Source organism: Oryza glaberrima, chromosome 12 (genome assembly GCF_000147395.1).
Source record: "Oryza glaberrima chromosome 12, OglaRS2, whole genome shotgun sequence".
Taxonomy (NCBI): Eukaryota; Viridiplantae; Streptophyta; class Magnoliopsida; order Poales; family Poaceae; genus Oryza; species Oryza glaberrima.
Window position 1 is genome coordinate 18,313,478 of NC_068337.1, and position 9,841 is coordinate 18,323,318.

The 9,841-nt window shown below is 38.3% G+C and overlaps 1 protein-coding gene across 1 annotated transcript; it reads left to right on the forward strand.

The window, feature by feature from the left end:
- Nucleotides 1-4,460: 4,460 nt before the first annotated feature.
- Nucleotides 4,461-9,503, forward strand: LOC127757899 (chloroplastic import inner membrane translocase subunit TIM22-2-like). The gene is made up of 5 exons (XM_052283491.1): nt 4,461-4,814; nt 7,967-8,031; nt 8,117-8,189; nt 8,312-8,365; nt 9,079-9,503. The coding sequence occupies exons 1-5, from the start codon at nt 4,529-4,531 to the stop codon at nt 9,306-9,308; spliced, it is 708 nt and encodes a 235-aa protein (XP_052139451.1). The 5' UTR covers nt 4,461-4,528; the 3' UTR covers nt 9,309-9,503.
- The last annotated feature ends 338 nt before the right edge of the window (nt 9,504-9,841 follow it).

Here is a 9,841-nt window from a genome sequence, read left to right on the forward strand (position 1 = left end):
CCACTGTGAAAAAAGGAGGAAGAAAAAAGCACAGAAAAAATGAAAAAAAGAAAAAGGATTTTGTGGTGGGGCCTGCTGGATGGGAGGGTACTTGTGCAGATGGGACCCTGAGGTTTTGGAGTTTTACGTGACAGGGCCTCGTCTCACCTCTCAAAAGGTTTGCGTCGCCACCGAGAGTCCCATCGGTTTGACCTAATAGTCGAAGAAAAAAAAGCTAAATTTTAATATTTTTTTAACTTGATTTCAAAGTTAACTTTTAGATATTTTCAACGTATTTTTTAACATTGACTTTTAAGTTGGCACGAGCAAATATATAAAAGTTTTACCTATAAATTAATTTTTATTTCTTAAGTCGTTTTGGCTTATTAGAAAATATAGATAACAGATGATGCTATGATTTCTTTCACATGTCGCCTTTCGTTTTTAAAGAATCAAAACACATCACGCGGTATCGATGTGATTAGATTAAGATAATCATGATTGAATCTATGAAGAATTTACATCATCAAATTTCCAGTTAAAAAGTCTGAAAATCAGTGTACAGTGTGATTATATATGGCTTAAGTTTAATCATTTTAGAATTTAAAGGATTATAATTCTATAAGAAAATTTTCTTAAAAAAACATTTGAAATAAAAGATTAAATCCTATCATACCTTTCAAATTTAAATGAAATAGACAATCTTATAAATATTTTATAAAGGAAAGTTATCAAGAGCTCCAACATTTTATAAAATTTTCTTTGAGGTTATTTCTCTCATTTTATTTTTGTGTTTTTCATACAACCTAATCAAACGAATATTTATGTGTCTTGCAATCCTCTGATTCATACTTATATTTCTACTAAAATCTTTTTTATATTGTTCTATTTTTTTTTCAAATCATCTATTTGAAAGAGCCTAAAAGATCCGGTGGCATTAGGCGGATGGATATATGGTTAGACAAAATAAACAAACTGACATATCATCCGATTCGTACTTTGGGGACCAATCATTTTGGTTGTACCCTAGGGACTTTATCTTGCCGACACGATGCTAATTAATAGCTCATTTGATAGTTGTTTGATATGTTGTCATTATGCTTCTGTAGTAACAGCGTGACGCAATTCTTTCGATGATCAGTTGGTTAAGGACTTATAAAAATGTTATTCAACAAATGTGATACATATTTCACTATCAATAATATAAAGCACGCTTTTAGGAGATATCATACCATCATAGTATATATATTTGCTAAAGCTAGCTAGTACTGTAGCTAGCTTGGGAAATTTCTCTCACGGCTTTATTGGCTTTTTAGCCATATTGCAAGTATGATTAGGACATCTGTGAGTTTTCCTAGATGAAATTATGTCATTCTTGCCGTTAGGATTCTACATCGCATCAGCTTTATGAGTTTTTTTTTTAAGAAGGGTATCAGCTTTATGAGATATATATTCGATTCTTATCGTCCTATCTTGTCCATGTCACCAATATGTTTGAAATCTTACATATAAACTCCCTATTTACGGACCAGTATTTTTCAGCACTACTATTCATCAATTTTCTAGCTATTGATCATCCCTCACATCCTCTTTTTCCTACACAATAAACTTTTAGCAAACTCGTTCACTCGTTTATTATCTGCAACTAAATTTCGAATTTTAAAAGTTGATTTTGGAGTAGATTTGTTTTTTCACAGTAGTCTATTTTTTAGTATTAGCATTCAAACCGCTAACAGATATGTAAAAATATTATACATAAATATTTGATGGTTGCTTCGTTAGTTTTCTAGGGCTTATCGGTCCACAATTAAAGCCAATATATGTAAAGTACAAATCAATAGGCAAAATTTGCCAAAAGATATCGTGACTTTAACGGTGCATATCCTGCAAGTAAAGCTGCGAAATCATGATTTTCGTAGCAAAATTCGCCAAATCAATATGGACTCTCAAGGCTTCAAACACATAGCTAAGTATTGGTTGCTCTGTCATAGATCAGAACTAGCATCCCATGGTATTAAATTTGTGACATGTTTTTCCGAGATATTCCAACATTTATCGATTACAAATTATGTTTGAAATATACATGAATACTCTGATGTTTTCTACTGGATATAAATTAATTCCACTAAATCATGTACTTCCTCCTTAACCCTATGTGGTTTGATCATGAAAATGTTACGTTTTTTTTTTATCGAGAACACCATCCCAACTAGTCCAGATCAAACACACAAGAATCCCACTTGTTTTATCCATCGAGAAACATGTCCAACATGCTTGGAACAGTTCACATCTTTTCAAGAGCACAGAGGGGCAAAGAATCCAATCACACAAACAGGCGCTATCTACACACAAAAAAGGAGTATGTGAAAAATATTTTAGGATTTGCAATCTGCTCATCAGCATGCTGCATGCAGCCCTGCACCGATGTTTGGGAGAGTAGGTCTCCGAAACATCATGCATCAACTTCTGCATCATGCATCAGGAGAGGGAGAATTTTGTCAATTATGTTTGATATGTCCATGTACTCCATGTGTAGAATATACTTACATGATATGATTGTGATAGTTGATCTTCACGTCGTCATGATTTATTTATTAAATAAAACAAATCCATATGAGCTTACATTACATTTCCAACATATAAATTATTGAGGACTTAAGGCATCGAAAGATAGCCGAGTATTGGTTCTTCTGGTTATCAGCCGCAAATCACAATTACTTCCTCCGTTTGACATATATATATATATATGTTTAGTTTCATTAACATCTAAATAAATGTGGGCAATGCTAGAAAGTCTTACATTGTGAAACGGAGGAAGTATATCTTATGGTATAGCTAAATGCTCCTTAAATATATTCCAATATCAATCGGTGACATTTGAAATTATCTTTGAAACATATGTCTAACTTATTTTTTGGGTGTTCTCTCCAAAATTAACTCGACTATATATCATACATTCTCCTTATCCCTATGTGTGATTTGCTAATTAAAAAAAGCACCACAGTATGTTTTTCTCCTAGAGAACACCAACCCAACTAGTAACTAGTTCCAAATCAAATAGTAGATGATAACCCCCACTTGTGTTATCCATCGAGAAACATGTCCAACTTGCTCGGAAGAAGAACGGTTCACATCTTTTCAACAACACAAAAAGGCAAGGCAACAGTGCAACACTCGCCAAAAACGGTTTTTAATTAAAAAGTAATAAAAAACATTTTAACCGAAGAGCCGCCACCGAATAGCGCCGTACTCCACCCGGCCGCAGAGAATCCCCGCCGATCCAGTCCCGGGCCCACCTGCAGTCACAGCCACCCCCCTCACTTGGATTTACCAGAAAATTTTACCCCATGGATCATCCGTATTCCCTGATATGCCAAGACCTGTTTGTTTCGGTTTAAAATTATTGTAATTTAGATTATTAAATCAGATTATTCTAAGCTAGATTATAATAAGCTGACATAGAATAAGCTGTGAGTTGTTTGTTTCTTTGGATTATTAGAGGCATCTAAGGGTAGTGGGTCTTCAGCCACTCAATAATCTAAAAAAAACTTCTCTAGAGAAGATTATTGGATTATACTAATCTGGCTATAGATTAAAATAATCTAGCATAATAATCTACTTATTTGTTTCAGTTACTCCTTGTCAGGGTTACAGGTTCGGCATACCCTTTACCCTTCGATATACATTACATATCGATATGGCATACCCACGAGCACGCGGATATTTCCTGCATATTCTAAGGAAACCTTTCACGAAATCTACAGATGGGAAGGATCCTACTCGGACAGAATTGGGTTGTTGACGTATCGTATAGGGTCTGATATCTCCGAGTTCTACTTGGAGACCTCCAGATCTGCGATATAAAAGGGACCCCTGGGGAGGGCATAGGACATCGAATCTCAGAGCCAACACAACCCACACAGCCTACGAAGCCGGAGTCTACGAGAAGCCAAGTCATCGAGAGTAAGTCGAACCAACTCGACTACAATCTCGCCGGATCTGACAAGTTCCATCGTTCCCTTTGTAACCTGTGTTTTCCACCATGTAATCCCATACCAACTAGATTAGGACTATTACCTATCAAGGGGCTTGAACCAGTATAATTCTTGTCTTTTGGTTGCTTGATGTCGTACTACGTAGATCCTTGTACCAACGTACCCCAATACCCTCTATATCCGGTCTATGGGTATCACCCGTCGACACTACTAATAATCCAGATTATAATAATTCTATGCTGAACCAAACAGGGTGTAAAATAACCTATAGGTAAATTTTTTATATATCTGTTTGTAGTGGCTCAAAAGCTAATAATAAAAAATATACATTAAAAATATATTTAAATAACTTTAAAATCAAGTTCAAAAAGTTTAAATTTTGGTTATTATTTGACTTATTAGATCAACCGAGGAGGCTATTTACCACTCCCTGCCACTGCAGCACACCGACACGTGACACGTACACCCTCCCGTGACGCCGCCGCGCGTGTGCTACGGCCACACGCGCGCGCGTACACGCGAGAGAGAGAGAGAGAGAGAGAGGAGAAGCGGCGATGGCGAGCGGCGGCGGCGACGCGAGGAGGAGGAAGGAGGAAGGGGAGGAGGACGGGTTCTCGTCGGACGGCGGGGACACCACCGACGCCGAGTCGTCGGACGAGAGGGCGGGGGCGGGGGCGGGGAGGAGGGCGGTGCCGGGCGCGAACCCCATCCTGAGCCGCCTCGCGGTGTCGCGGAACCCGAGCCCGCTCGCGGCGGCCACCGCGGCGCCCGGGGTCTGCCTCCTGCGGTTCGCGTGGGAGTCCGCCGCTGGGTCCCTCGTCGGCGCCGTCGTCGGATATGGTAACGACACCCTTGTACCCTTCCCTGTTCCCGTTCCGGTTAGGTTAGGGTTCTTGCGACCTGTGAGACGGGAGTGGTTAGTAGTATTAGATTCCTTCAATTCAATACTCCAATTCGGTGTGATTGCTGTAAGTTGGCTTTGCGCTTTGCGGGCGTGCGGCCGGAACAATTTGGTATCTGGTGGTATAATAGTGGTGTTATCTGCAATACTGCATGGTTGTGCTCGTAGTCTAGTAGAGATATACTGTATGTACTATGTAATTGTGCCAATCAGACCATCATTGAAAGAAATTCCTTTAGTTGGATTAGTTTCACGGTATATGGGTTTTGAGAGGCTTCCAGGAACATTTGGTTCGAGTGGGAGACGTTTAGTTTAGCTTAGGGTCTGTATATAGGAATGTACCAGCGCTGAAATTGTGTTTTTATTAAATTTGATTGATACTAAGTGGTGTACAGGGTGGAATGCATGCATATGTGTTCTTTTTTATAGAGCCCATCTTTTTGGCCCTTGATTTTGCTCGATGTCTATTTCTCACCGGTTGCTTTTACCCCAAACTTACAAAACCAGACAAATAACACCCCGGAAGATATTTTTGTTGTTGTTTTGTTTGAAATGAAGGTGGTTCTCCTTGTGCATTCTCTTATTGTACATATTTTGCTGATGTACATATTACTTAATTATGTCCACAACCATAAAACTCATCTAACTGAACATATCAGTTTTGTTCCTTCAACTCCTGCTACAGTACAGTTTCCACCCTGAACTTCAAGTTTAATCTTCATCCCTTATATGTTAAAACCTTTGCAGATTACACCAAAAAATTGTTCTCTTGAGTTATATTGCCATATGACAAGCCTTTTTCAACACATGACATCCACAGCATCTCATTTTGAAAAAGGTCGACATATTTTTTTTTCTTGTAAATCAAGTCAGGTTGGTCCATGCTCTATGCTGTGTTGTTTTACTGGAAGTACCTTTAAAACCATCCTTGGAGAAATGATAAGGTTCCATTTTTCATAGTTGGAGGACATTTCAACAGTACTGCTATTCTTTTTTGGGGTAGGGGAAAGCTGGAGCTTTGTTGACTAAAACTGAATATGAAGTAAAGGGTGATCTACACGATGAAATGATGAGTTGATGACACATTTATTTCCTACTTAACTGCCAGTGCTAACTTATTATCATGGCTTGATGCAACCAAAAGGTTCAATTGCTTGGGCCATGTGCATGCTGGTGTTTGACTGTTTAATTGTCCAAAATAAGTTGCGGTTGCACACACTCTATCCAATCTGTTTCTACTTTCCTCCTAGATGCATATATTTAGTTGGTGATGCTCCCAGCATGTATGTTTCCTTGTTAAGTTTCTTACCATGGATTAAGAATATCAAAGTGGATTAAGGTGCATCAGAAGGTCCTGTTATATGCACTCTACTAAAACCAGCTTGCTACCCATCATGTCAAATCGATCATCTGTTCAACTCAGCCAACATAACTGAATACATCTAACCAAACAAAACCACTTTTGTGCTCTCTTGTTTAGACAATTTTGGGCCACATTGACTTGTGAAAGAAAAACAATGTTTAAAATGTCCTTCCAGCCTTAATTTGCTGGAAAATTTGATTATTTTATCTTAACTAGAAAAGATGCCCGTACGTTGCAACGGGTAAATGCTTTTTTCAGTGATACATTAAGAGCTAAGTAATAAATTGAAATATTGGGATCACTATACACTATAATTGAAAATGTTAATAAAAATCTTAACATTGGGATCGCTATAGATTATAATTAAAAAAAAGTTAATGAAAATATTTCTTGGGTTTTTGGCCGAAAGCCTTCCTTCCTTTTCAGCGGCTAGTCCGCTACCTCCCTCCATTTGGTCTGCTTCTCTTCGACCCTACCATCTTAAATTTCCCGAATATGACTACCATCTTCAACCTCTTGAAGATAATCCTGTGCCCGTACGTTTGCCGGAGCAAATCTACCCATCAAATCCGGCCGAATCTTTATTGGTCAACCAAAATTGGTCGAGGGTTTTTGATCCACTCGATCTACTCTTTCCGTTTTCCCCAAAATTAGAGCGTAAAACTCGGGATAAAACTGACTGGGGAAGATTGCCGTCATCATCGGCAAGTGTAGAACATAGATTAAATCTGGCAATTAAAGCCCAATCGTAGGGAAAATCATGGATAAAATGATGAGAGAGGAGTGGGGAATCGATTTTTTCAATCAAATTGGAGGAGAAAACACACGATCGATATGGCGGCGGCGTGGCGCTAAGGTTCACCTCAGAAGGCGTGCGGCGAACAGATGGGATTATAAAACCGGATGAGAAAAACAAAAAGCACATGGGAGAAAAAACTGGCGACAAAAAAGATTGACGAAAAAAAGCTAAAAGCACCCGAGAGGCGCGCGGTGAACAAATCGGATTAAAAAAGGGACAAAAAACCAAAAGACTTAGCATGTGCGCGTAAAAAAGTCTTTTGCGTGCAAAGAAAAAAGGGAAAAAAATACCGGTGCCAAAAAAACCAAACGGACTTTTTTTTACTGGGAGATTTTTTTTTTTCCTTTTTCTACGGGAGTCGGACAAGAGATGTTTTTTTACTGACGACGAAGAAGTTTTGTTTAATCGCTCGTTATGTCGGACTTTCTTTTCTTTCTTTATTTACCTTTTTGAGTCAGACTTTTTCTTTCTTTCTTTTATACAAAAGACGGGAATTTCTTGTAGAGATATAGATTAAAACCGAAATATAAAATTAAAACCGTTTCAAACACGGATGACGTACCAAAATTCTGGCAAAAACACCTTTAACTTTTATAATAGGTAAAGATTACTTGAATACTGTTTTAACTAGTATAAATTGACATGGCTTCCTTGCATGCTCCATATAAGAATGTTGTGGATATCCAGAAGGCTTAGATAAACTTTAAGTAAACTCTTAATGCCTTGACCTACAATCACATTCATTACCATTTACCTCTTGGGTTAATGCTTTCAATGGAACTTATATGGAAGTGGATCATAGACTTTCATTGTAAGGTCAACGTTCCTCCTTGTTTCATGTACTCTGTTAGCCATCCTGTTGCCTGTTGTCCTTTGGGCCAAAGCACAAAATATTTTTTTCCAACTCGCCTTTTCTGATAACTTGACAGGAAAAGGTTTGGTCACCACTAAAGGGTTTAAAGGCTCGTTTGCTGATGCTGCATCTTCTGCTAAGGTAATGATTCACATTACACATGTTCATTTTGCAGCAGATGTTTCATTGTTCACAGCTCATGCCATTATTTTGTCTTTTGCTCTAGATATTTGCTGTTCTTGCTGGTGTTCAAAGTTTGGTTGCCTGCACTTTGAGACAACTACGTGGGAAAGATGATGGTCAGTCTTGATATCTATTGTGCTCATTTCTTTCTCTAGGAAACCATGTCCCAATCCTTAGGATGTACTACAATCAAATGTCAAGTACAATCATTAACTTGTGAATCCTTTTATATCTGCAGTTCTCAATGCTGGAGTTGCAGGCTGTTGCACTGGCCTTGCCCTGAGTTTTCCAGGTAACGTTACAACACACAATGTAGCTGTGAGTGTGAACTGTTTAAATTTACAACTTGTTCCTGGATGTCCTGGCTAGGACTGGTATTAATATCAACAAGAGCAATTTTCATTATGCTGAGTTATGGAATAGGTGATCTCAAACGGTCCTGACATTGTTCATTAAGAATGCATGCAGCCCTTTTGGGAGTTATTAATCTCTGGCATCCGTTTCAAGTTTGATGATTCAATCTCTACAATTTTTTCATTTTCATGTTCCCTTAGTTTGTTCATATAGGCATTTGTATCTTTATCTCCTATCTTGTTGATAATGCGTCCTAAACTAATTTGGTTTGGATGCACCTGAAATATTTGTTTATTTTCACTACAGTTGTTATTATTTTTGTTCTATATTTCATTTTTCTTGTCTTTTGCTGTATTGGTGTGCACACAGTTTTGCATTTAGAGTTGTCCATTTATGTCTTCATTTTTGCACTGGTAAAATGAAGCACTACAAAATCGACAATTTCTTGTGAGATCATGAGTGTTTCTTATCATTATTGAGAACACACTTTTGTCCTGTGACAAAATAGCTCCTTATTCGCATGATGATAACATTACTATTAACAGTGATATCGGATTATCGGTTCTTCCTATATAGGAAAATGTTAACAAAAAGATCATAGTTTCGTACCTATTCATTAACTGATGGTCCTTTTTCTTCTTTTGGTTCCAGGTGCACCACAAACAATGATTCAGAGCTGCCTGACCTTCGGAACTTTCTCATACATCATAGAGATGCTCAATAAACAGGAACCTGCACTTGCTCGTCCATCTATCACTGGCACGAAGGATCTCAAGGCTGGACACAGAGTTCTTCCTCCCTTCACGCTCCCTCTTCCGCAAGAGGCAATGGAGGGTTTTTCCTCGTTTCAAAACTTTTTGTCGAAGTTCCAAGGGAAGTGAACCAAGTGAATAACCTCAAGAGGGATGGTGGGTAGCTTCACCTCTTTCCTCCGTTGGATTTTGTCCGTGTAAATGCCTCGTCTTGAGTTTCTCTTTTGTTCCACGAGTGTAATGTTCTAGGGAGTGACGGATTATGTGAATGTTAATGTCATTCTTACTCTTTTGAATAACAGCTCTGTGAATCCTTATCGTGCTTCAGCTAGTGTTAATTTGCCACTTGCTTCAAACGGTTTCTTTACTGACTCATTGAGTACATGATTTGATTATTCGTGGTTTGTTCGCAGTAGATGATGTCGACACTGTCAGCGAGTTTTTGGGAAAACATTTTGTGAAAGTTGAATTACGGCATAGCCGAAGGAATAACAGAATCGTTTCACACTTTCGTAACAAAGGTCTTCGTATCATGTTTCAGACGATGGAGGCAAGGCTGATCAAAGTGATCAAGCACATAAACGCATTTTTTTTTACCATGTTTCACTCCATAAGCGTCTGAGATTATCTCAAGTCACGTCTAGTAGTTTGATGGTACACTA

Coding starts and splice junctions, on each gene's coding strand:
- LOC127757899 (XM_052283491.1), top strand. CDS start 4,529: ATGGCGAGCGGCGGCGGCGACGCGAGGAGGAGGAAGGAGGAAGGGGAG. Junction 8,190..8,311: donor ACTACGTGGGAAAGATGATG/GTCAGTCTTGAT, acceptor TTATATCTGCAG/TTCTCAATGCTGGAGTTGCA. Junction 8,366..9,078: donor CCTTGCCCTGAGTTTTCCAG/GTAACGTTACAA, acceptor TTTTGGTTCCAG/GTGCACCACAAACAATGATT.